Source organism: Temnothorax longispinosus, chromosome 12, assembly GCF_030848805.1.
Source record: "Temnothorax longispinosus isolate EJ_2023e chromosome 12, Tlon_JGU_v1, whole genome shotgun sequence".
NCBI classification, from domain to species: Eukaryota; Metazoa; Arthropoda; class Insecta; order Hymenoptera; family Formicidae; genus Temnothorax; species Temnothorax longispinosus.
The window spans coordinates 186,465-214,114 of NC_092369.1; the positions used below are offsets into that span (position 1 = coordinate 186,465).

A 27,650-nucleotide genomic window follows, 5' to 3' on the forward strand; every position below is an offset into this window, starting at 1 on the left:
CCAAAATGGCGAAACAAAATAGACATGATTCACAAATTACTACCGGTTCTTTTCAGGACCAAAATCGGTCTTTTTAAGAGCTACTATATATTTATAACGTCGGAAGATCTGGAAAGCCACGTCGGAAGAAATAGATAAAAAATAAGTAAAAAAATAGGTATGGTACATATTTTTCGGTTTCCCCCGATTAATTATCACTGTCAGAGTCACAACAAAGATTTGTACCAAGAAAGCCGCAAAAAAATATCCAAATTCGGAAAAGGCCCTATTCTAAATGATTACCAAAAAATTAAGCTAACAATATATAATCATTTTTTGCTACACTGAAATTTTTCTTAAATAGATGAAGCAATAACTAACGTAACGGAAGGATCCACAACTGCGTTAAAGTTCCCAAGCTTTCCATACATGGTAGAAGTGCAACATATCTTGGGCGATGTAAACTTTAGATCGTGCGCCGGCACGATCTTATCCAAAAGATGGGTTCTCATAGCCGCCCATTGTGTCGGAAAAAACCCTGGAATATTTTTCGTATATTTCGACGTTGACGAGTTTGGCATTGAACAGAGTATTCCTCGACCTCTCGATGGTATGTCGATGATTGTGACTCAAGCGTTTAAACATCCGCAATACGCGCCAATGAACAATGATATTGCCTTACTCTATATGCCACAAGATATTCCCTTTTCCAGTAAGTACATTTTAAATTAATATTCCTCTTTCTTCTTCCTTTTGCGCTTATTTATATGTCGGCAGTATTTAATTATTTTATGGAAAATATGCGGAAAGTTAATAACGATTTGAATAATAAGGTGAATTATAAATGTCCACAGAGACTCGTGGAAATCAAAAATTGTATTGTATATCTACGTACAGCTTCTTTTATAATCTTTGATATATATACTTTAATGCATACTAAAGAAATATCACAAATTATAGAACTACTGAAAAAGTATTACAAATGTATATCATGCCTTAATATTGATTTTAAGAAATTATTAGTTAAATATAATATTTCTCTATTATTAGATAATATTCAGCCAATAAAAATCGTATATTACGAGAGTATACGTTTTGTGACCAAAGATGCTTATGTGGTCGGTTGGAGAAAAAAGAACACGACTAGAGAAGGTACGATGGAGACGATGAAACTTAAGTACGCCACGTTGCCGATTATAGAAAATAATGTATGCAGGCAATACTGGCCCATCAACAGCAACCACATTTGCACGGCCGCAGAATTGGGACAATTTGCTTGTCCCGAGGTAAAACATAATCACAAATAATAAAGTTATTGTTTATGATAATATACTACAAAAATTACAAGTGTGCAATATTCTAACGCGCAGCATTATACATCATATTATATCGTTTTAGTCAGCTTTAATAAATAAAATTCGAAACTTTCTCTCTTTTTGTAACTGTTATTTAATATTTGTTATATAATATTTTATTTTTAGACAAACAGCAATGATCCTCTCATCGTAAGAAAAAATGGCCAGGACTTTCAAATAGGTATTATGATGAGTTACGAAGACCAATCTTGTCCTGACAACTTATTTCGAGTGTATACTAAGGTTTCTTCATATATAGACTGGATTCTCGAAGTCATGAAGCGATATTAGTGCATAAATATAATATTATCCGTATGAGCTATAATTTAAATGTATCGTGTATATAGTCTTATAATGATCACAATTCCTTATGAAAAATGTACATGCATTAAATGTACATTTTAATACCAATTTTTTCATACGGATATTACACATTTAATTATTTAATATCATTGATATAATCGATAATTTAAACTTATCAGTCGGTATATTGATAAGCCGGTATTAAAATTTGCTTTTTTCATAAACAATAATTTTGCTCGTTATGAAACACAATATAAAATGTACTTTCAAAATTATATATGTACGGAAAGAATAGTTTTGCTGATATTGAAATATATAAAAATTTGATCATATACAGATTTGAAAATTATCATATTGACCATGGTGATGCTGGAGCCGTTTGTATAACCGACAAAATTACCATTTTCTATGTTATCGATCTATATCTGTCCTTGTATAGACAAGAATATAGACAAGGATAGCACCTACATTGCACGCACACATACGCACGAATCGTCATATACACTATATATACTCTTATATTAAACTTCTAATCTCAATTTGGAGGGTTTATCGATGTTTTTCTTATTGTGCAATTCAGGGAAACTCGTTTTCACGTTCGTATCAATGGTATATTTGACCAGATGCACAAAAATCAGTTGAAAGTATGATAATATTAATTTGTTTACCTTATTAAACAGACCCGCATGTCTCTACGTTCTTCGACCTTATACGACACAAGGCCAAATGAAAAATAAATGTTTAATCCACAAGAGACATACATATACTGGAGCTAATAGACCATTCTTGTGTCCTATTGACTATTAATTTTTAAATACGAAATTCTTTACTTTTAAAAGCTGACAGATTACAGTATCGCAATGCTTTTAAAAATAAAAAATTTATTATATTTAATTATTTGTATACTTTCTTCACATTTTCAAGAGCAATGAATATTTCTATTCGCCGTTTACCTACACAAGCCGGTAGTCAATGTTGCCTGTTTCTTTATTTTTTTCAATTGCATATCTTATATTACAATACATTGAATTTTATATATTTATATTCATTAGGTACTCATTGAAGTTGCAAATATAAACTTCCATATTATATGCATAGTTAAAAAAATAACAAAATGTGATTAAAGAAATAACAAAAAGATCAAGCGTTAATTTTTTTATATAACACAATATAAATTGTTCAGTAAGAAAGAAACATTGTGAAAATAATACTTAATAGTTATTGCATCATAATGTGAAGTATTGTTGAATACTTTCTTTTAGAAAACTTAGCAGAACAAGATTGCATTGCAATTTTCTTGATTCACGCTGTAATTAGTGTCACTTGGTATTAGCAACATGATCGTTTTAAATGTCGAAATCGTAGAGTAGAATACTTCTTATTAGTTCATTTTAACTAACTGACGCAAGAATTAATTCTAAAAAATGTCTGAAAATTGAAGTCTTAAAATAAATAATAATATATAGGATAGACCGAGGCGCGCGAAACAGATCACAGGGCGAATCGGATCAATATAAAGCTTTAAGACAGTTTGCGTCAGTGTTATGTTTCAAATAAGCTGTTTTATCGTACCAATTACTTCCGTGCGTTTTCCCCGCACCGGAAACAATAGACAACAGCTCTGTATTGCGTGTAATTTATAGCAAATTCGGGCGCTTGCACTAGTGCACACTGAGTGCGCACTAAGGCTTGTTTATAATCTATTCTTATATTTAAAGTCGCTTAAATACACATTTAAAAACTTTTTGCCAATAAAACAATCTGTAATATCTATATGAATGCTGTACAAATCATTTTATACACTAAGAAGTATTTAAGATGATCTGTAAATATAACAATTGATTAAGAAGAAGCCTTAGTGCGCACTTAGTGTGCACTAGTGCAAGCGCCCGAATTCGCTATTAGTATCAGTCGATGATAGAAGCGTAGAGATCGTAAGTAAACGAAGAAATTTTGACGCTAATGTAAAATTACAATCTCAATCTTGTGACTTTGTAACGAAAATATATATTCAAACTTATGCAAATTATAAAAATTTTTACAGTGTATAGTAAGCTGAATTAGTCTAGTAAGTAGTTTAAATAATATTGTTAAGATAGTTTGGAGAAAATAAATGTACTTTATGAAGTCGACATACGGGGTTAATCGGATCATCTTTTTCGGGGTGATTCAAATCATGAAATTTTTCGACATTTTATAGCTATTACAACAAAAGTGTGTTTTTTTTCGATTCCTAGATAGTTTGCATGTACAATCATAAATCAACTAATGAGTCGTGGTCTCAAGAAACAATGAACGAGGCTATGCAGAAAGTAAAGTCTGGAAAAATGACTTTGTATTGAGTTGTTGATTGCTATAAGGTTTCAGGGACTGGCATTACATCTATTGCAATGAAAAATTCGTCCATCCATCTGTCGAAGGCTCGTATTCATATAGTCCGTTTTTAATTATTTCAAGAACTTAAGTAATGCTTTAAGATGCTAATACCGCACAGTGATTGGTTTATAACATCTTAAGATTGTGCTTAAGATGGTTTTAAATATAAGATCTGACTATGAATACAGGCCAAAGACTGGATTCAGTACAACAAATGTGAAGAATGATGTCACGAGAACTGTGCTAATAGAAAGGGTAAAAAGGACCATTTACTTCTAAATTCTGTGTTAAATAAATTATTTTTGTCTAATGTAAGTAGTATATTTCAAAGAATTTGTTAATTTTCAAAGAGTAGTTTTTGTATTTTTAATGCAAGTAATTTATTTCAAAGAATTTGTTGGTTTATTTTTATTTTTATTGGACCTAAACTAGTTATTCGCTTCACACCCCAATTTCGGGACGAATCGAATAATTCTCTTCTTTTTATTTTTTTGTTGTGCAATAAGAAATATCATGTTTATATTATTATTTTATTATACATGAAATCCAAGCTAAAGTTATAAAGATTAAGGATCTATAATAAAATTAAATAATAAAATTTGTTTTTTATTGCTTTTTTACCGAAAAACAAAAAATTGATCTGATTCATCTCTGTCTATCCTATAGATTAATAGCACAAGAAAATGTGGATAATATTTATTGATATTATTTTTGCTTAAAGAAAGTGACAAAAGTTAAAAGAATTTTAATATTGGGCAACATATTCAACACCATTCCTTATAAGAAGTTTTCATGTTAAAAATAATTCGAAATAATACTAAAATAAAACACGTAAAATAAAATTACATATAAAAAAGACAGATTTAACGCGATATATAACTAATGTGCTATAAGGCATTATATATAATTCCTATTAAAAAATTAATTAATTTTTGCTATCTATTTATATATTTTACTAAATGCATGAGTCTGCACCTTCTGTATATTTATGTCGACAAGTGTTTTATCCATAGGCATATGTATAATCTGTCAGTGTTAATTGATCTATTTGCACGCAGTTTTCATTATCGTACAAAATTGTTTGTTCTTATTCTCTTAGACTGTGATATCATACATTTCCCTTCTCAACGCCCTCTTTTTTAAAGAAATAACATAATGATTTCACAACATTCGGCTGTCTATCTCTTAGTCTTTTTTCAATCTGAAGCACTCATCCGCACGATTCTTATGGAAATAGGCGGATTTCGGATTTCTGAAATTGGCTGAAACTTCGGAAATAGTTTATGCTGATAATGAGATTGATCAAAAGTTTCATTGGACAAAATTCACAATAATCGACCACTTAGCCGCCATCAGCGTTCAAAAGTTAAAATAATTATAAGGCGTTATTTCAGTACTATTGCGGAAGTATCGGACAATTTCACCGAAATCTAATTTTCATAAGAACCGTGCGGAATCTTCAGTATGACAGAAAGTATTTTAAATTATAATACAAATATTTGTAAAATAATTAAATACAATACATGTAAATATATATCACCCTATTATAGATGATATTAATGTAATATCGCATGTGTAATTAAGTTGTCATATGATTACTTATTAGTTTAAAATGTAAGCATTCGCCATACCAAGGAATATCATGAAAGTCACCATGTAAACATAAATAATGCTGATTTCCATAAGAAAAATGTTTAGGCAAATAATAATCTGTTCAACATTACATAATTTTAAAAATGTTAAAAATGTTTTTCACACACAAAAAAGTGTTAAAATCAGAGAATTACGCCAAATATAAATATAAAGAGGAAATATGATAAACGTTAAAAAAATTAGACATTTTTAAACTCATCAATATAATAGAAGATAATTAATATATATACATATAATATTTAATTAAAATAAAGAAATATTTAATGTAAAAGAGCTTGGCGCTGCTGGATCTGGGAATATAATTAAATAATAAAAACAACTAATATTTATAATTTAGACCTGTACATGACACAAACATATCGTAAATTAATGACTGTTGTTTTGTACTGGCGCAATTCTATACATGCGTCAATGAAACAAGTCTTATGGTTGTATGCAACTGCAGCAACTATTTTTAAATACTTTTAAAAACATTCGAAATTACCTCGGCACATCAAGTATCTCTTATCTTATATTTAAATTATTATTTTTCCGTCTTTCCTTTTTGCCTCTTTCCTCTTACATTAATGATAATAATATAAATGATTTTTTATATAGGTAATTTTAAAAAAATTTGATAATTATATTTTTAGTAAAAATAAAATACTTTACATTGATATACTTACCTAACGATAAATATTATTTGTTGATGCTAACAAGTACACATAAATATTGTCTAAATTTATTTGAAATTAGTTTCACATTTTAGAGTAGAAAAATTTCTATTACTTGTTACTGCCTTTGAAATCTTTAAACCGTATATTTCATAAAAATGTTTTTTTAGGAAAGATATTAGAGGATTATTAGTTTAAAAAAAAAGTCTTTCATTGTACTCTACAAAGAATGCATCCATCATTTGTTTGATTGCTTTAAAAATGTACTAATAATAAAATTATATGTATATATATATAAATATATATATATATAATTAAAGCAAATGTGGATACACGCTGTGCAACACGATATTTATTTGAACTGTTTAAAAAGATATTTAATATATAACTTGCATTGCTTTTAGTCACATACAATCGCTATAACCTCAACAAACATTCTAAATTATAGTATGCCAAGAGAAAAAAAAACTTTAGGCGTATATCTCACGAAAATAATAGAAAATAATATTTCAATGAGAATTCAATAAAAATTCAAACATTATTCTATTAAAAAAAAAAAAAACAAGTACTAATAATTTTACTTTAACATATAAAGGTACATTTATAATTCAATCATCAATTATATGATAAAGCGTTAATATTATCATAGTAAAATATTATCACGAAAAATACGTACATAAAAACAATAAAATCATTTGTTCGTTTCTTCACTTCATTTAATCATCAACAGTTTTTAAGTCCGTTTTGTTTAAATGATCGTATAAAATGGTGACAGTAGGCTTCTCCATTTCTCGGAATTTTTCAACGAGTCGATCATATCTTGCCAGGTGTTTCGTTTGGATTGTCGACGGTAACATTGTCACAGCCATAAAACAGGAATCCGTATTACCAGCTTCAATGAGGCCTTCTATGACACTAAACTTGACTTCTTCCAAGTCGGAATGTTTATATACGCATCTTAGGAAGTCTTCGAGGACCTTGGCCATAAACGGAACTAATAGTGACGAAAAGACATCACTTAATTCGTGCAACTGTTGACCGAGTCTCAGGCCAAGGGAAGTCTTGGTTAATGTGCATTCTTGCAACTTCTTCGCGTACACCAACAGCAAATAAGACCTCGCGTCCTGTCTAGGTGATAAGACAGATAAAAATATCGTTTGCATATTATCGATGATCTCTGAGTTAACAGGTTTATTGAAACAAGACTTATCAACATAGCTGACAATAAAATCGTCTATAAATAAACGCACAGCATTGTTAATCGGATAGAAGCGTAATTTATTAGGATGCGGCACGTTCCAATAAGTTGTCACTGCTTTGTTGAAGACATCGGCAAATACTTTGATACGTGCGGTATTTTTATCCCCATCGTCTAGTAAAATGTACGATATTGTGAAGCGTCTTGCTGCCTCGGATACATTAGTATTGATGTGGAATAAAAATCTTCGAAGTATATTCTCGGTAAATTCTTCGGGTAACAGGTAGAAAACGGATGCGGTGAGCGTCGCCAAGCAATTGGCGATGTATTTGTTTGTCTTTTGGTCATCCAGTCCCAGTTCTTGAAGATCACCTATCGTTTTGAGCCACAGCTCGAGGTATTTCAAGATGTATTCATTGGGAATCTCAGGAAATAACATTATTTCCGAAAGCAAAAGTTCGTCCTGGAGACTTAACGTCGACATAGCTTGACAATATAGGGACCAAGTTTCGGGACTTGGCTTCGTAAGGAAGAAATTCTGGAGCGCTTTGAACAGAACTTGTCGTACTGAATGATGGTTCTCAATCGCCCATGTTTTCTGGAGAAAATCTGCGAGTTCACTCACGGAAGCTACTAAGCACATCAGCCTGACCCCATGTTTTCGCGTGCTCACGCGCATACTCATTAACTTTTGCACGATTGACATCACTTTTGGCAAAGCAGTCCGTTTACATACGTTCGTTAGTGTCATCAGAGCTGTTGATAAGTAATCCCCTTCACACAATCTAACTACAAGATTGAGAGGTACTGGCGTATTAGAAAGTCTCACGCTCAATGGTAAATTTTGCACGATCTTGTAATTACTAGTATCCACCGTTGTTTCCGTAGGTATAAGAGAATCGATTATTTTTGTCACCACATCACCGTGAAGTAGAATGGCCAGAATAACTACGCTGGACGATATTTCATCTGCATTCTTATCATAGATATAATTCATGCACTGATCAGCAAATTTAGTAGGTAAGTCTTTGTACCAACGCGTGGCCTTGACGAAGTGTTGTACACTTTTGATATGGCAGTTCTTCATGCATTCGGCTAAGTATTTTTCCCAATTGTCCAGTATATTTTGTAAATCTCGATTCAATAAAGCGAGCGCTGCGCCTGACGTTACATTCACGATATCTTCAGGAAACCAACTACGGTACAGTTCCGGTTCTTTTTTTTGCAATGTGTCTTCTACATCTCGCGTATCTTTATCGGAACGTATCGCTTCGAGAATAGCATCCATAAGCCAAGAATAATCTCGAATTGTCATTTCTTCTATATTGATGCACGATTTTTTACATCTATCGTTGAAATCATATATCGATACAACGTAGCTACAAAAGTTGTATGTTTTTTCATGAAGATCTTTGATAGATTTTTTTTGAAGGACATTTGCAAAAGTTACGAGGCATTGTCTCTCATATTGTGGATATTCTTTTAATATGTTGAAGTTTACGTCCCATTGGTTTTCTCCTAAAAACATGTTAATCAAATCCTCAATTGGCATGTTGTGTATAAGTTTGAAATGTATTATAGCTGCGAGTAAATCGTCCGGTCCAAATTTATTTTTTATATAAAACAATCGGACAATGTCAAGTACAAGAGAGATCTGCTTCTCGCTTAAATGAGGTACATCGTATATTTGCAAGAGCTCATCAAACACTCGTTTGAATAGCCAAGAGGGCCAAGAGTTTTCGTTTTTATGTCTATTCAAGAAATACGTCAAGGTATTGCACAACGCATCGTCATCCTCGTTAATCTTACAAACGTAAATCATTTGTAAAATCAAACCATGTAGTCTGTGTGATTTATTTGGAGTTTTATTTATTCTCTCCTTAAGAACCGGTATAGCTTCGTTAACAGATAAATAACAAATCCAAGCTTCTTTGTAATCCATCGTATCTTTAATATCTTCATCATTCTCTTCTAATAATAACTTCTGTTTCTCGATGTTGATCCTAGCCTGTTTGATCCGTTCCTCTGCAGGTAATAATTGTAATAAGTCGGGCGTCACGTTTTTCCTCTCATCGAGAAGATCAGCGTGATATTTACTTTTATAGGATTTACTGAGTAAATCGTATTTCTTATCACGTGGGTAATGCTTCAAGTAATCGAGAACGCTATCCGTATCAAAGGAAAAAATTTCTGCGGGCAACAAATCTGGAAATATATTTTCCATTAAATCCTCCTTGATCTTCTTAGGTGGTAAGATTCGAATGTACAAAAGCGGTTTCTTTATCAGATGTTGCTGAGCTTTTTTCAGAAATATCTCGGCACACGTCTTACTCAAAACAATATTCGGCAGATCGGTCTCGTGTATCTCGCACAGTTCCACGAAAGCGTCCAGTCGCTTCTTTATTAATTTAGGTAGGAAAGACTTGTATCTATCGATGCCGATCGCGAAAGGAGTGCGCTTAGTCGCGTTTAATTCGCGGGGTTTTAATAATTTGAGAAAACGCACTATCAAATCCGGATTATTGCGGAATATCTTTTTAACAATGTCTACGGGCAGCACGAGTTCCTTTTCTACGATCGTTTTATAAACGAAAGCCTCGTCGCAAGCCACGATCAACGGGCAAGCGGTTTGAATACCGTAAATAGATGATACTGCTGTAAACATTTGTTGCGCGAAAATTGGATTCTTACCGGTTAATCGACGCGCAAGCGTAAGCACAATACGCGTTCTTGTGTTCACGGAAACGTAAGGGAACAGACGTTCGCAGAAATACGAGACATCGACGATCTCCTTGTAGCTGCTGTCGAAGAACCAGGAGGCCTTGAAAGCCCGATTTATTATCGTCCAATCTTCACATTTGAGCGCCGACGTTATATCCTCGTGCCTCTTCTTTCTGACAGCAGTTTCCACACGCAGTATAGGTAGCAATTCCGGTGGAAGTTGCTCAAGATCTTCGCTGGTCTGGTGTAAAGTCATTCTTCCGATCCAACTCCATTTCTCACCAGCGGTATCACCCGGTATCTTTTGAATCGCCTGTAGATAAGGCATCTGTAAGTCGCGAGATATCTCGTAGTCCATCGTGACGTTTAAGATAAACGGGCAAACGAAACGAAAATCTTCACTTTTTTCCTCTTGCGTTATCCGGTGAAATTGTCACCGTATACCGTCTTGAGCAAATTCAAGCAACGATCTTGTTTATCTCGTTCAATCATCCGAAAGTCGAAAGTGATGTGAGATCAATGTTTAGTCGAACTCCTTGAAGAATTTTTCTGTGGAGAACGCAACACAGTTACCGCGAATGACTCGAAATATTCGCCGTTCTCGAATACACAATGCGCGAAACAGGAACAAGGCGAAGTGCGTGAACGGAACAGAAAACGGAAGGCCGCTTTTCGCCAGCTTCACGAAGGCAGTTTTGACGTCAGCCGAAAAATACGGTGTGCATTTCGATACTGTGCGCACGATAACTAATCGCAAACGTCACCCGCACGCACTTGACTGATTATCGCTCGTTACCTCTATGTTCCAATCGGCGAGATTTAAGTTGAGTCTTGTCGAATTCCAACCAATTGCACAATGTTTCGTAAAGGTCTCCTCTGCGAACTTCGCACCGCGGCGCGGCCCGTGTTACCTCCAATTTGCTTACTCCGAACGGATGATTCACGAAGCAATCAATTAGCAGTGTGCTCGAATTCGTCAAAGGACCGTACTCAGCCGTACTGTACCCTGTACAACGGTGAAGAAGCAACCAGAAGCGATAATCTCCTTGTGACCTTAAAGCCCCCGCACAATAAAAACTATAAGGAACAGGAAACAAATATTAGCGATTAAGACTAAGGAATCAGAAATAAAACTGGATGCACAATAAAAAACAGGCAACAGAAACAGGAAATAACACGGGAAATAGATTTTTAACTTATCGGAAGCCGTGTATCAATGTTACAACCTTCTTCATTCCTGTGATTTTTTAATTAGTCCTAGTCGCTAATATTGGTTCCTTGTTCCTTATATTTTTCATTGTGCGGGGGCCCTTATGAGAGACGCATGCGCCTGCTGTATCAACATGTGCGGCGTGTGGTCCGAAATGTCCGCATCGCGTTAAAAGCAGTGATGCATCATCCTCAGAAATGTACTGTGAAAATTAGTTGCCCCAGTGTTGGGCGCCCGGTAAAAAATTTTTCATATAAAAACTTATATATATATATATATATATATATATATATATATATATATATATATATGAGAAGCTGGGCTTTGAACGAGCGATGTGCTCCCGCCCTTCTAGAGGGCAGCTCCCGTGTGGCGCGAGCCTCGGGGCGCCACGTTTACGTGCGGTCATTGTCTGCGTTGCGGTCGTCTCGGTCGTGTGCAGAAGAGCTCGTAGTGTCGTAGAGTCAAGACGTGTTTAAGTGTACAGAGGACAAATATATATATAGAGTATTCGAGAAATCCTTGTGTTTTCCTGTTCACCCCGCCAAGCATACAGTCGCCGTTACCGAATAGCCTACAGGTTATGGGCCCAGGGCACGATTCCCCTGCGTGAAGAACGAAGCACAAAAACATCAAGTTGAACGTGTAACGCGAAGTGTGTGAGACGCCGGCGAAGGGCATCGGGAAGACGAAAAGCATTTAGAAGAATCTAGAAGATTAGAGGGTAAGTAAATAATATTCCTCGTTGCTGACGAGCAAAACGAGAGAATTCTCAGCAAATAAGAACGTTCGTTCGATAAATGCTGTTAGAAGGAGATAGATGTCTTGAGAGATAGAAATAGAGGCAACAGTGACAATAAGAGAATTAGAGATAGATGTATAAAGAGATAGATGTGTGAGATATAAAGAGATAGATGTGTGAGATAGAAAGAGATAGATGTGTGAGATAGAAAGAGATAGATATATGCCGCTTGGTAACAAGCTGGCGGGAAAAGCGATGTGCCTGTGCAAGTCCGATCGTGAACGGCGAGAGTCATTTTTTTGGCGCGCGAAAGTCCGATCGTGAAAAGTGAGTCATTATTTTGGCGCGAGGGACGCGTTGCCGGGCACGCGCTGACGCATGATCGATTTGAAAAACATAGCATCGATGCGACGCCATAACACACATATATATATATATATATATACAGGCATGTGTATGGAATAAATTTTCAAAATCGACATGTATCGGGTCGGTAATTGAGCATGACTAGCTGTGCGGTGTAGCTTGATTACTGTACAGGGAGGCCGCGTAAATTTGTATGGGCCCCGTGCGCGTGCGTGATCAACCCGAGCTCCCATAGATCTTTTCAGCAGTGCTGGAGATCGCAACGGACAGTGGTGTGCGCGTGCGGATAGCCCTGCAGAGGCGCGTGGTTTTCTCGCTTTGGGGTTATTGTGAATTGCAGTGCGTTCTATATAGCCTCATAAGCATTAAATTTTTATCGCTGAAAGAGATCTAGTGATAGAAATTGTAAATTATTATCGGTCAATATGAATGTTGGTTTATCTTGTCAAAAGAGGAATGCTAATGTTCAATTGACATTTAAATCCCGATTTAGATGGAAGAAGATAAGACGAAAAATCTTCCGATGGATGAGGAAGAAAACCAGGATTCACTGGTTGACTACGATAGTGACAGCAGCGTGGTCACAGTGGTAGAGAGAGAGAGAGGTAGTGATAAAACAATAAATAAAGATGAAGGTAAGAGAGTATTTTTTTTTGAAATAAAACAATCAAGAAGGATAATATACTTGTGTATTCAGAGATAGAGTAATTTAAAAATTTTGTTTAGAAGAAAAAGAGAACAAGAAGGAGACTGAAGCAAAGGGTGCAATCCCGAAACGTGGCAAACCAAAAATAATAGAAAACATATATGTAAATAGAGAATGGGCTGAAAATCGTCCTGTACTACCTATAGGGACAAAGATGCTTTACGAGAAACAAGAAAAGATGGTTGATAAAATGGAATCGGTAGTGAAGATGTTGGACAAGGTTATGACCCAAGCAACCTCCATGATGGAAAACATGGTAGAAGTCGCCCACGTAAATTTAGAGAAAGAGAAACTAAAGATTAGACGTTTAGAGGTAAATAAACAGAATACACAAAGTAAAGTAGAAAACGGTATACAAACGGTTAAAGAATCAGAAGTAGAGCTTAAAAAGAAAAAGTTAGATGAAACAATCTGTTCAGTCGAGAAAAATAGAAGTTTAGAGACAATTAAGAGTGCTTTAGAGATAGAATTAAACAGTCAAAGGTTGCATATTAGAAGAGAATATAAGCTGACGCAAAAATCCAATTTTGATCTTTGGATGGATTATTTAAAATTCGAATTAATGAATAACGATTTATTAGATGTAATAGATTCAAACATTGAAAGTCCAGAAAATCTTTCCGAATTAAAAGTTGCTAAGAGAAAAAGTCTAGTTAGAGATATAATAATCAATCATTTAGATGAAAATTATCATAAAAGGATTTTACATGAGAAAGATCCAAAAGAAATTTTGAAGAAATTAAGAGGTTATAAAAAGAGTGAAGTAAACGTTACTCATGCATCGTACGAACTAAACTCTATCAAATTAAAATGAGAAAAGACGAAAAAGTAAGTGATTTTTGCGAACGCTTTGATTCAATAATTAGAGAATATGAATCATGCGAAGATGCGGTACCTCTCACAGAACAAGAAATGAGATCTGCATTGTATCAAGCTGTGTCAATTAATGTGCCGGAACTGAGGAATGTAGATTTAATTAGAAGACAAACTAATCTTAAAGAAATGAATGTAGATGAAATAAAATCTTTCATGATGCAGTTAGAGGCAGAGACTAAGAGTGAAGTTAGAGAGAAGCTAGAGAAATTAGAAGTTAGAGTGCAGAGGGCTACCGCAGAAGAGCACAAAGAAGTAAAGTGCTACCGATGCAACAAATTGGGTCACATGGCGAAGGACTGCCCACTAGCGGGATCAGAGGCCTGGTTCTGTTATTACTGCCAGGAGATTAGAGGACACAAGGGTGATAGCTGTCCTAATGCCGGAGCCCAGACGAACAGATTTAGAGGATAAAGGTATACAAATAAAACCGTTAATAAAATATAAAGAAAAAGGGTAGATTTGCGCAAAGAGGAACAAAAGAGTAGATAATAAAGGGAAAGTAACCAAAATACAACCAGCCAAGAAAACTATACCATCGCAAACAGCAATTGAAGGCAAACCAAAAGAAGGTAAATTATGCATGGCTAAAGTAATAGAAGATAGAGATAGTTCAAAAGAACTAGTCAATTTTATTGTAGATTCGGGTGCAACAGATCACATTGTGAATAAGAATATAATTTTGTCAAACTTTGAAAAATGTAATAATAGAGTTATTAAATGCGCGAATAAGAATGAGCTTGCAGACATTTCAATAGATGGTAAAGGAGATCTTTTGTTGTTAACAAATGAGAAAGAAAAGAAAGTCATTAAATTAACAAATGTAATTGCAACGAAGGAAGTATCCGAAAATTTACTACCTTTAAGAAAGCTGGCTGATGCAGGGTTCAGTATTTATTTAGATGATAAAGTATTTAAAGTTCACAATAAACTAACAAATAAAATTGTTTTTGAAGGAATTTATGAGAAACCAAATTGGATTATGCAATTTGAGGTTAAAAACAATAATATAGAAGACAATGAAAGTATAGAATGTGCTGTGTATAGATGTAGAGCAGAAATTGTTCCACATTGTGAGTTTCCTGAACAATCGCAAGCAAACATTCAGACCAGTGAATTATCAATTTCGGAGGGAGAATTAGACGAAAGAGACAATGTTGGCTCTGCGATTGGGAGGGAGAATGAAGGAGAACTCACAAATGTGAACGAAAATATAGAAGACAATAATGCTGAACTCGATCAAGTCATTAAGTTAGAAGATATACAAACATTAGAGAATATAGAAGAAATGTGTGAAAGCTCAGTAATTGAAAAAGTAAAGAAATTAGAGAAAATAAATGAGGCGATGTTATGGCATGTTAGATTAGGTCATGCGTCGTTAAACTATTTAAGACAGCTACAAAAAGTAGAAAAGAGATTAGAGACAGTTAAGTTTGATAACTCCATATTAGAGTGTGAAGTCTGTATAATGGCAAAGATGGCAAAATTGCCGTTTAAAGAAAACAGAAATAGAGCACAGAGACCACTACAAGTGATACATACGGATATCATGGGTCCAATAAAACCTACATCTTATCCAGGACGAAAGAGGTTTATAATAACCTTTATAGACGATTATTCTAGATTAGCGAAAGCTTACTCCTTGAAGACGAAAGATGAATCGGGAGAGGCTCTAGAGAAATACCTAATATCCGCCAGAAATCTACTAGGAAAAGAAGAAAAGCTATGCTATGTGAAGTCAGATCAAGGCAAGGAATTTACGGGAGGTGCTTTTAAAGAAGTGTTAAAAAGAGAAAATATAGAAGCCATATATGCACCACCGTACACTCCGGAACATAATGGAGTTGCAGAAAGGTTCAACAGAACGATGCAAGAGAAAATAAGAACATATATGTTCGACTCGGGATTACCAAAGAGTATGTGGGAGTTGGCAGTTGACGCTGCTGTGCATGCGTACAACAGATCTCCACATAAGACTATAGAGTATGAGATCCCCTTAAAGAAGTTCTCATCAGAAACAAGTTGTCATTTCGAGCAAATAAAGAGATTTGGATGCATTGGATATGCAAGAGTACCAAAGCCTACGTCGAAATTTGACAAGAGAGCTATTAGAGGTGTGTTGGTAGGATATACTGACACTGGATATATACTCTGGCATCCAAGCACAAGAAAATTTATAGAGTCCCGACACATTAGATTTAATGAAAAGATAACATATAAAAATGTATATCAAAACAGTCAAATAGAAGAAGAAAAGACTTAGATGAAAATTGGATGAAAGAATTTGTAGAGGATGAGGAAAAGGGAGAACAAAAACTAGAGATTCCTGAGAAAAGGAAAAGAGGTAGACCGAGAAAACAAACAACACAACTAGACGAACAGAAGCAGAAGGACGCACGAAAGGAAAGTGAAGCTCCAATGACTAGAAGTAAAACTAAAAGAAAACTAGAAGATAATGGAGACACTGATGTGCGGAGAAAAATAGAAGATGTTAGCTTTGCTAATTATATTAATGTGAAAAACATTCAACGGAATATAGAGAATGAAGATGAATTACATCAATGCCTTATGGCATCGTTAAATAGAGAGCCTGTTACTTATGAAGAAGCTATATCAAGTAACGAAAGAGAGAATTGGAAAATTGCAGTCAAAGAGGAACTTGAATCTATGTATGCTAATCAAGTGTGGGAACTTGTCGATAGACCATTAGAGAAATTAGATGGAAGACGACCTAATATAATAGATTCAAGATGGGTATTTAAGAGGAAATTAGAAGCAGATGGATCAACCAGATATAAAGCGAGACTGGTGATAAGAGGATGTAAAGACAAAAATGTGTATGATCTAAAAGAGACATATGCACCGGTTTCAAGACTGTCACTGGTTAGATCTATATTAGCAATAATAAATAAATATAACTTATACGCTAGTCAGCTAGATGTTAAGACTGCGTTTTTAAATGGAGTTCTAGAAGAAAAAGATGAAATATATATGGAAATTCCAGAGGGAGTAGAACTGGATGAAAACACCAAGAAGACTAAGGTGTGTAGATTGAATAGAGCTTTATACGGATTGAAGATAAGTCCGAAAAGATGGAATAAGAGATTTTCAGAAGAGGCTAAGAAACTTGGATTAGAGAACGACCTACATGAGCCATGCCTGTTCACGTGGAGGAAAGAAGGCAAAATAGTGATCGTATTACTTTATGTAGATGATATGTTGGTTGCAAGTAATGATCAGAAAATTAGAAGAAAAGAGTATTAGAGAAGAAACTAAAAGAGTACCTTATAGAGAAGCTATAGGAAGCTTAATGTATCTGGCAAATGCTACACGACCTGATATAGCCTTTGCAGTAAACTATTTAGCAAGAAGACAATTAGAGCCCACGGAAGAAGACTGGCAAGATGTAAAAAGAGTCTTCAGATATCTTAGAGGAACTGCAAATAGAGGATTGATGTTTAAAGGTAAAACAGATGAGTTAGAGTCGCTGACAGACGCTAGTTTCAGAGATTGCATTGATTCTACATCCACTGGAGGATATATAATCAAAATATTTGGAGATGTGATAGCATGGAGAAGTCATAAACAGACATATGTCACACTCTCTACCTGTCAAGCAGAGTATCTAGCAATGAGTGAGGCCTGTCAAGAAGTAATCTCATTAGACAAGTCGCTCAGATATGTTGTTGGAAAAACATTCTTGCCTGCAACAATCTGGTGTGATAACAGAGCAGCAGGAAACTGCACTAAGAAGGATGGAAGTCACAAACTTAAAATGTTTGATGATAACTTAGAAGAAATAAAAAAAAAAAAACTTAGAAGAAAGAGAAGAAACTGGAAACAGAAAACATATGGCTGGCACTCATGGAGACTTTATCAAGCAGTGTGTTGATCAAGGGAAGGTGAAAGTCGAATGGATTGAGACCAAAGAGAACTTGGCAGACTTGGCATTATGACAAAACCTTTACCTTTAGAAGCATTTGCATATCTAAGAGACAATATAATGAATGTAGAGTTTGAACAGAGTTAGAGATCAATTTTACTCGATAACTGATTTTTGATATGTTACAGATAAAGAAGAAAATTAGACGAACACAGATCGCTCGCACAAAGGGAGGGAGTATGAGAAGCTGGGCTTTGAACGAGCGATGTGCTCCCGCCCTTCTAGAGGGCAGCTCCCGTGTGGCGCGAGCCTCGGGGCGCCACGTTTACGTGCGGTCATTGTCTGCGTTGCGGTCGTCTCGGTCGTGTGCAGAAGAGCTCGTAGTGTCGTAGAGTCAAGACGTGTTTAAGTGTACAGAGGACAAATATATATATAGAGTATTCGAGAAATCCTTGTGTTTTCCTGTTCACCCCGCCAAGCATACAGTCGCCGTTACCGAATAGCCTACAATATATATCGTTATTTTTTTTTACTACCTCCCCGTGCCGGGAGTGGGTAATTTGCGCGCCTGCTGCCTTCCTTGGATGTGGTAGCCGTTTCTCAGGCTCCCTCTCCGGAATCGAACCCTGATTCCCCGTTACCCGTTACAACCATGGTAGGCGCAGAACCTACCATCGACAGTTGATAAGGCAGACATTTGAAAAATGCGTCGCCGGTGCTAAGACCGTGCGATCACCACAAAGTTATTCAGAGTCACCAAATGAAACGGTGGACGCACGGAGACCGCGCGCCACCGATTGGTTTTGATCTAATAAAAGCGTCCCTTCCATCACTGGTCGGGACTCTGTTTTGCATGTATTCAAATTCGGTCCGCCATATTAAATCCGCCATTTTAAATTTTGAAAATCTGAAGTCATATTTGTGATCAGCGACCCTGAAAACCCCCAAGTGACAAATTTCAGCTTGAGCAAAAAACTTTTTACGAATTCAGTCCGCCATATTGGATCCGCCATTTTGAATTTTAAAAATCAGACATCGGATTCATAATCAGTGACTCCAAAAACCCCCCAAATAACAAGTTTCAATCAAATCCGCCCGTTTGAAAAATTTTGAATATGTCCGCCATTTGGGGTCCGCCATTTTGAATTTTAAAAATTTGATGTCAAATTCGTATTTAACGATCCAAAAAACCCCCTAGTAAAAATTTTCAAGCGTATTTGGTTACTTTTTTTTATTTTTTTGTTAATTGTCCGCCATATGTGATCCGCCATTTGCAATTTTAAAAGGTGCCACTTTGCATTTACAAGTAGACATAATAACATTTTAAGCCTAAGTGGAACCTTTTCGGTTGAAACCATTTTTGGACAGAGGGGGTCTTCCTGTGACGTAGAATGCCTCATATATATATATATATATATATAACCATATGATATTATATAAAATATGTCCATATACATATGCATACATGTTTTTTTTCTCTTGTATAATCTCTGGTCGTATGTACAAGAAAAATAATAAAAAGAATTAAAAAATAAAAAGATTTCGCATTGTTTTTTATTCTTTTTGCATTGTTCAATTATTTGCCTATATATAATCATATATAAATGTAACAATTGATAAAATATGATTATATATGATTAAATATGAAATAAAATAATAAAATATGATTATATATGATTATATATGAGCAAATTTTTCACATTTGCTCAGACTTTATTTTTTTTTGTAAAAGAACAATGCAAAAATTATCCTTTTAATTATTTTCTAATTCTTTTTTTTTAATTTTTTTTGTACATACAAACAGAAATTATATAAGAAAAAGAAAACATGTATGGATATTTTATATACGTTTATGTATATTTAAATACGTTTTTATATAAAAAATTTGTTATCGGGGATAAATAATAGGTAGGTATAATTGATTCGTTTCTCTACGTTTTTTATCGTATTAAGCGGATTCTTTCTACATTCTTTATTATAATGTAAAAGAATAAATATAGATGAATATTGCATAGTTTCTTTTGCACAGAATCATTTCTTATATCCCAACAATAAAGGACCCCGCAACGGTCATGGGGGGTTTTGGCTCCCAGTCAAATTTGACAATAATGTAGGATAATGTAGTTCATAACATGCTGATAAAAAGTGTCCATAGGCACCAAGCCCAAAAATGGACAGTTTTCGAGATATAAGGCATTAAAGAGTGGAAAAATGAGGGTTTCAGGTTTCAGCTAATGGCAGTTTGCAACAGGCTGAATGCCATGCTTTCACTAAAACATTTACTTGATTCCTGGATGAATTATACTTATGCACAGTGCATTGCAAAAATTAACATTAAATATGTAAATGATTCTTGCTTGCTATATATGTTGCATACATGTCATTCGATGCAATGACATTATATTACGTATGGTTTGATCATTGACTTGACTATGTGAACACGCATACTGTGCATAAGTATAATTCATCCAGCAATCAAGTAAATGTTTTAGTGAAAGCATGGCATTCAGCCTGTGCTTGATTTGTGTGAGTCCCTTTGCCTCTCACGATTCGGTGTGCTTGATTTGCGTGAGTCCCCTTGCCTCTCACGATTCGAAGGTGCTTGATTTGCGTGAGTCCCCTTGCTTCTCACGATTCGGGGTGCTTGATTTACGTGAGTCCCCTTGCCTCTCACGATTCAGGGTCGCGTCGCGCGTCGCGCGCGTAATGGGCCACTTTCCATGCACGTGTGACATAAAATGCTTTTTCAATAACTATCAATCACGCAATAAAAAATCGATACTCTTCTTTCATGGTATACTCTAAATTTAAGTCTTTGTCGAAAGTAATTCAATATGTATATACTTGGTGAATAGACATTCTGTAAGAATGAAACTTAATGCATGAATATGAATGCCTACAGAAATTACACAGCGCGCAAGTTTAATCATCAACCGATTGGTTTTGATCTAATAAAAGCGTCCCTTCCATCACTGGTCGGGACTCTGTTTTGCATGTATTAGCTCTAGAATTACCACAGTTATCCAAGTAAATGTGGGTACAATCTAATGAACCATAACTGATTTAATGAGCCATTCGCGGTTTCACCTTAATTCGGCATGCACTGAGACATGCCATGCATGGCTTAATCTTTGAGACAAGCATATGACTACTGGCAGGATCAACCAGGGAAGAATGTTTATTCCAGGTATTTTAGACATTGTTCTTAACAACGGTACAAGAATTACACTCATTATAAATGGCATTAAAATTGTTCTTCAGCTTTGTAGATCAGTGCGCTATCTACTGTGCCACATTACGCTCTTACAAAAGTTTTTCTGTAAGAAAATTTTGTTTTTTTACATTAATTGATTCATATTGTTTGCAAAAATAAAAAGTAAGAAATTTGAATTATAAATACTTAACAAAATATTATGTCACAATACTGTAACTTTCAAGCCTTATAACTCGAAAAGTACTTAATGAAAAAGTACTTAATTATAGTGTTTTGGAAAGCTCTCGACATAAGCTATAAGAATATGCAATAAAAAATAAGGGGTTTTATTTAAGAAACTAAAGGTGTTCTTGACCAGTCCTTAACGATGCCACCCAAAGTCAAATCAATGACACCATCTTATGTTTCCCTCAAAACCATACAATTTTTGTCTGGAACGTTTTTCTCTAAAATGCTTAGTTTTAAAAAAAAAAAGGGGTGGGCGGGTGGTCTCAGACACCCGGTATATTCAAAAACATGATTTTAGAGGTCTTTGAGCGTTATCTTCTTATACGGAAGCATTTTTCGACCCATGTTTATAGGAAACTTTTTGTTCCAAATTAAATTTTTTATAAAATCTCACAGTCTGGCTGAAACGTTCGGGGATACCCTGTATATTTTTTGTAACACAAGACATGATTGCAACCTAGCATGATTTTAAATAATTAATATTATACAAATGTATATATTTTTTCACACGTGCAAATAAATTTGAAACATTTACGATGAATTATGTGAACGAGTGAATTACGTATAGGTACATACATGTCTGTTCTCGAAAAACGGAATTGTATTTGTGGACACATATTTGAGCTTGTTCGCACTCTCGACGTTCGAATATTGAACACGTATTTAAATACGAATCAAGCTCGCTCCCTCGTTCACGATCGTTCACGATCGCGACAAGCAAAGTGAGAACGCCAAACGCGCGATCGTTCTCTTCAATCACTCAATTGATTATTAATTCCAGCGTTTAACGAGAGGTTCAAGCTATTCATTGAAGTGCCTTTTCCCGCGCGATTCACTCATCCGAAGTAGAAATCGAAACGGAGGCATTGTAAAATTCCACTCGAAAAAATAAGTAATTCACCGAATCACTCAAGTTGGAATGACTTTTCATTCACATGGAGTGAATTCTTTTACTTTCTTCGACTCTGTGTCGTAAGAAATTTATGATTAGAAATCATCGTATTGCAATTCAAAAAACAGATTCTTAAAGCTGAAACTTTGCTCTATTAAACGGTATAATTGCCAAATTTTTTTAAATAACATAGATATGATATAAATTGATGAAAATAATGTAAAAATTAGCGATTTTTATCTTTTTCATTTTGACCCAGAAAACAATTGTACAGAACAACAACGCAGACACGTAGAAACATTAAAAAAAAAGATTTTGGAAGGAAAACTTCAAGCTTTTACATTAAGAAGTTGAAAATTTTCGCAGATTTTTTTTTTGCACGTGACAGGCTTACAAAGTGAGAGAAAAATTTTCTATTTTGTCCAGTTAGTAGTTTTCTATATGCAAAAGTTACCAAACTTACAGAAACTAAAAAATAATAGTAACCTTTCGAAAGTAGAGGTTTTAAGCTTGAAATTTAAATTTTATTTATTTTTAACAAAGTTACAGCTGCTTGAATTTTGCCTATTTTTAAAGATAAATTTAGTGTTCCTTCAATTTTTGTGAAAAATGTATAATTTACTTTTACTTAAATATTATTAATTTTTATGTATTTGTTGTTATTGCTAATTTTGTGAATAATTAAAAAATAAAAAATAAAAATGTTTTGCAGATCCCCCCTTGCTTAACACTACAAAATAGGTGATATCAGTACAAAATTACCTTTTTCAAAAAAGGTAAAAAAAAGTACACGCAATGTATTTTGTAAATTCAAAAATCTAACCTAAGTGTCTAGGTAATCTAACCTTTATAGAAGACTAAAAAGGCTCTGTTTGGAAATCCAATAATGTAGAAACGTGCAGGCTAAGTGAGAGCCGTTCGCCGTTCACGGTGCGAAGATTAATGACAATGGTATTTTTTTCCCTTTCTCATATATTTATTAAATATTGAACGTTTCGGTCCCGGATTGGACCATCTTCAGCATCTGAATACAATTATAAATTTTTTATAAAAAAAGACTTACGATCCTGTTACGAAATAACCTCTGTATCTTTTATGCGAAATAATTATTGTACCCTTTGTATTCAGATGCTGAAGATGGTCCAATCCGGGACCGAAACGTTCAATATTTAATAAATATATGAGAAAGGGAAAAAAATACCATTGTCATTAATCTTTGCACCGGTAACGGCGAACGGCTCTCACTTAGCCACGTTTCTACATTATTGGTTAACCTTTATATCTTTTTCACAAAATTATATTATCTAACTTAAGTCAAGTGACATGTATTTAAAAAAAAAAGATGTAAAATCTTTAATTTCTTCTTCACAATACCTAACTTAACTCAAGTGATATGTATCTAACCTGTGGTAGCTTTATATATATCTTTTTCACAAAATTACATTACCTAACTTAACTCAAGTGACATGTATTTAAAAAAAAATGTGAAATCTTTATTTTCTTCTTCACAAAATTATATTACCTAACTTAACTCAAGTGACATGTATTTCAAAAAAAGATGTAAAATCTTTAAATTAAATTGCGCCAATTGTAAAGAGAATACGTATATTGCTTTGAAAGATAATTGTTATGCAACTTCTTTAAAGAAATAAAACCCAAATAGTATCTTCGTATTCCTATTCAAGAGTCTTCATATTCTAACCCAAGTGGTAATAGCTTCTTAATTCTCTTTAACAAATTTTTAATATTACAAAAAATCATTTTAATTACAAAGAATTAAAAAAGTTACAGTATAAAAATAAACCTTCTGCAAATTTTTCTTCAATTTCTATTAAATATCAAAAGGATTACAAGCTTTCACAAACTGCTGTACAAACATGGTGTTTATTAAGAGTTTTTCCTTTCTTAGTTTCAGATTTAGTACCTGAAAATGAAGCATTTATCGTTAATTTTACTATTAAACAGAATAAACGAAATAGTATTTGCTCCAAAATTGAGACGCTCTATTTTACCATATTTAGCAGAATTAATCGAAGAACACAATTGTTTATTCCAAGAATTATTTCCAGCTATAGCTCCAATTAATAAGCATCATTATTTAACTCATTATTCTCAGTGTATATCTTTTTCTGGTCTTTTACGTTGGTTAAATTGTTTAAGATTTGAAGCGGAACATAATTTTTTAAAAAAGTATGGATCTATTGTACGTAATTTTAAATATATTACGAAAACGTTAACAAACTATATTGTCAATTAGATCATTGCGCAGTTTGGGGTACTAATAAAGAGCCACGAATCAAATTAAAGTACATTAACGGACGAAAAACTTATGTTGAAAATACATATTGTAGACAGCAGTTACATCAAATGAAATATCAGGATAAAGACACAATTATTGAAGTTAATAAGGCGGAGGTTTACAGTACAAAGTATCAAAAAGGTTTGTTTGTTGCTATTAACAGTGGAGTACAAGAAAATAGTGAAATTACTTTTAGTTGTATTCAAGAATTAATAATATTAAAAGATGATCAGCTTTGGTTATGGTGTGAAGAATGACAATGTCTTGGTTATAACAAATCATTAAATGCTTACCGTGTAGCTCAAAATACAGATTCATATACATTTGTAAATACTGATGAGTTATACGATCTGAAACCATTTAATTACGGTCTGATTTTACGACTAATTTTTCTTATATAGTCCTTCATCATATGTTATTATAAAAGCACCTCACAATTATATCTTGTACATAAAATCAATTTACTTTTCTATCGTTCATCAATATATTTTCCTATATACATTATACGCCAAAATTTTCCATTTAAGGACGTTCTCCGGTCCTTATACTAGAGAAAATCGATTTTCTTAGGATTTTCTTGAAACTGTAAATATACGTTAATTTAGGTGTGCTTTATGCGTGGTGTAAATTTCAGTACCTTTTCCGGGATAAAAAATAAAGATACTGAGCCTCAAAGTTTCAAAAAAAAAATTTAAAGTTTAATTTTTTTTTATAGTTTTGGCATTTTTTCCTTATAGAACTCGACGAGAGGAGCAACTTTGGTCCTCTTGGCTAACCTCGTATCTCTTACCGTTTGGCCTGGAAAACCTTTTCATTAGTAAAAGTTGAAACTTTGAGGCTCAGTATCTTTATTTTTTATCCCGGAAGAGGTACTGAAATTTATACCACGCCGAGTACCACGCATAAAGCACACCTAAATTAACGTATATTCACAGTTTCAAGAAAATTCTAAGAAAATCGATTTTCTCTAGTATAAGGACCGGAGAACGTTTTTAAATGAATATCTATGTATATATTGCTTTAAATATCGCTGTAAATTTTCAAAATTATATTAAGGATGATATGGAGATTTGAAGATATATAGCATCAGAGCATTGTCAGTACATGTCCACACTGTATCTTTTATTAAATTGCTTTTAATTTTTTTCAAATAAATTTCTCCGAAAATTATATATCAACTCAATGTTTTAGACGAAGGAGTCGATGGTTATGCTTTCATGGCGTTAACAGAAACTGATTTAAAAGAAATGAATATAAAAATTGGCCCAAGAAAAAGAATATTAAGTTTAATTAATAATCACAATAAAGTAGTAAGCGCAAAGATGATTTTTGTATTTAGTATAACTTGCTAATGATAAAGATGAATGAAAGCTTATATAAAACACGGGTTTTATTTCAGGAAGTTGTATTAATACAGAACGAAGAACACAGCAATGTGAATGTACAAAGTAAAGAAGAAAATACTAATTCATCGACTGAATGCCAAAACGTAATTGTTCTTGATAAAAATAGTGAAAAGGTAAAAATACGTTAATATGTATATTTAATACTAGGTTGTTCAAATATTTATAAAACTGATTTTTAAAAGTAATATAAAAATATTTATTTAGAAATATTATACCTACTATTTTACATATTCTCCGTGGAATTCAAGACATTTTTCTGGAAGTTTCTGTATACCCATTTTGAAGAAGGTTTTTGGTTGAATATTTAGTTTTGCACATATTTAGTTTGTCCTTGTGAACAATCTAGTATTTATATTTAACATTGCATGACATATAATTTTCATATATATATATTTTTTTTTTTAAGGAACATCAAAATTCAAATAAAATGTTTGATATTAGATCCTGGATCGAAGGACACGACAAAGAATCTAAAAGAAATCCATCGCTAATTAGTAATTTTAGAATCAGGTGTAGTTAAAGCCCGTGGAGAGGCAAGAACTCATCAGAATTTGTTTTGCAGACTTGATAAAAATTAATAATGACAGCTTGTAAGTAATGATGTTTTTTTGTATGAGCATTATTTATGTAATTCTATATAATTAATAAAAACATTTATTTTTTTGTTGTTAAAGATATCCATCAAATAAATTAAAAACGGAATTAGCTAGCCAAATAGTTACACAGTTCCCGAAACTTCGTTCAACTCTCTCTGGAAACAGCTACGTAAGCAGATAATTTGCTTTAATACTAAAAAAAAACTTATATTACATTCAATATTGCTTTCAAGAGCATTTTTATGACAGTAAAACAAATCAGGGCTTTATTGAATTTTGTTTAAAAACTATGAGAAAGCGTTTAAATCCATCTAAGAAAAGAAGAACAGTGTCCAAAGAGTAAAAAAAAAACAGAAGTTGTTAAAAGAAGGAACTCTACAGAATGAATATCTGGAAGAAGATTTAGTTTAATTAAAAGTAAACATAATACAATTGTATATAATGATGAAATAGTATTTTAGATTAGTAATTATCTTGTTGTAGGTTGCTGAACTTTCTTTAAAAATGCCAAATAATACAAACAAAGATGATATATTTAGATTAAGCGATGAAACAAGATCTAATCGACAAAGACAAGTGAAAAATTCTGATGAAAAACTAACACAAGGGGGCGGAGAAGAGAAAACAAACGAGTATAAAATTACGAAATATTAAATATTTTTGCGCGTTAACAAACTAAACGTTTAACGTGTTATTTGTACATTTTGTGCTAAATTCGATGGTGTGTCTTGCAGGAAACCTGTCTGTCTTTTTTTTAATCATGCCGGCGTACCAGTGCAAACAAAAATTAAAAAATAATAATAATAAAGAAAATGAAAGAAAAAAGAAAAGAAAAGATCGCAATACTGTAACAAATAACACTCATCTCTTGATCACGCATAGCAAATATCGCCCGTTGAACGAATCGTAAACCTTATTCTAATACGTCTACCCTAGAAAATTACAGCAAAAAGAAAAAGGAAAAACGGGGGGATCCCTTCGCAACTCTTTCCGGTTG

At 33.7% G+C, this 27,650-nt stretch overlaps 3 protein-coding genes across 5 annotated transcripts; 2 read left to right on the forward strand and 1 right to left on the reverse strand.

Annotated features, from left to right (window-relative positions):
* Positions 1 to 591: 591 nt before the first annotated feature.
* Positions 592 to 1,625, forward strand: LOC139823215 (venom protease-like). Its single transcript, XM_071795603.1, has 3 exons — positions 592 to 691; positions 1,030 to 1,265; positions 1,461 to 1,625. The coding sequence occupies exons 1-3, from the start codon at positions 592 to 594 to the stop codon at positions 1,623 to 1,625; spliced, it is 501 nt and encodes a 166-aa protein (XP_071651704.1).
* A 5,024-nt stretch (positions 1,626 to 6,649) lies between these two features.
* LOC139822860 (uncharacterized) lies at positions 6,650 to 11,026 on the reverse strand. Its single transcript, XM_071795004.1, has one exon. It carries the CDS (start codon positions 10,594 to 10,596, stop codon positions 7,036 to 7,038), a length of 3,561 nt encoding a protein of 1,186 aa, XP_071651105.1. The 5' UTR covers positions 10,597 to 11,026; the 3' UTR covers positions 6,650 to 7,035.
* Positions 11,027 to 11,748: 722 nt separating this feature from the next.
* Positions 11,749 to 18,467, forward strand: LOC139822913 (uncharacterized). Of its 3 annotated transcripts, none has more exons than XR_011734641.1 (4): positions 11,749 to 12,172; positions 13,050 to 13,191; positions 13,283 to 14,551; positions 18,207 to 18,467. XR_011734641.1 is itself a non-coding variant. In XM_071795101.1 (4 exons), exons 1-3 carry the CDS (start codon positions 13,050 to 13,052, stop codon positions 14,547 to 14,549), a joined length of 684 nt encoding a protein of 227 aa, XP_071651202.1. In that variant the 5' UTR covers positions 11,749 to 13,049; the 3' UTR covers positions 14,550 to 14,551; positions 18,207 to 18,467. The 3 variants fall into 3 exon arrangements, 2 of the variants coding, with proteins under 2 accessions (XP_071651202.1, XP_071651203.1); XM_071795101.1 differs by having other exon boundaries at positions 11,749 to 13,191; positions 13,283 to 13,575; positions 14,301 to 14,551; XM_071795102.1 differs by having other exon boundaries at positions 11,749 to 13,191; positions 13,283 to 13,575.
* The last annotated feature ends 9,183 nt before the right edge of the window (positions 18,468 to 27,650 follow it).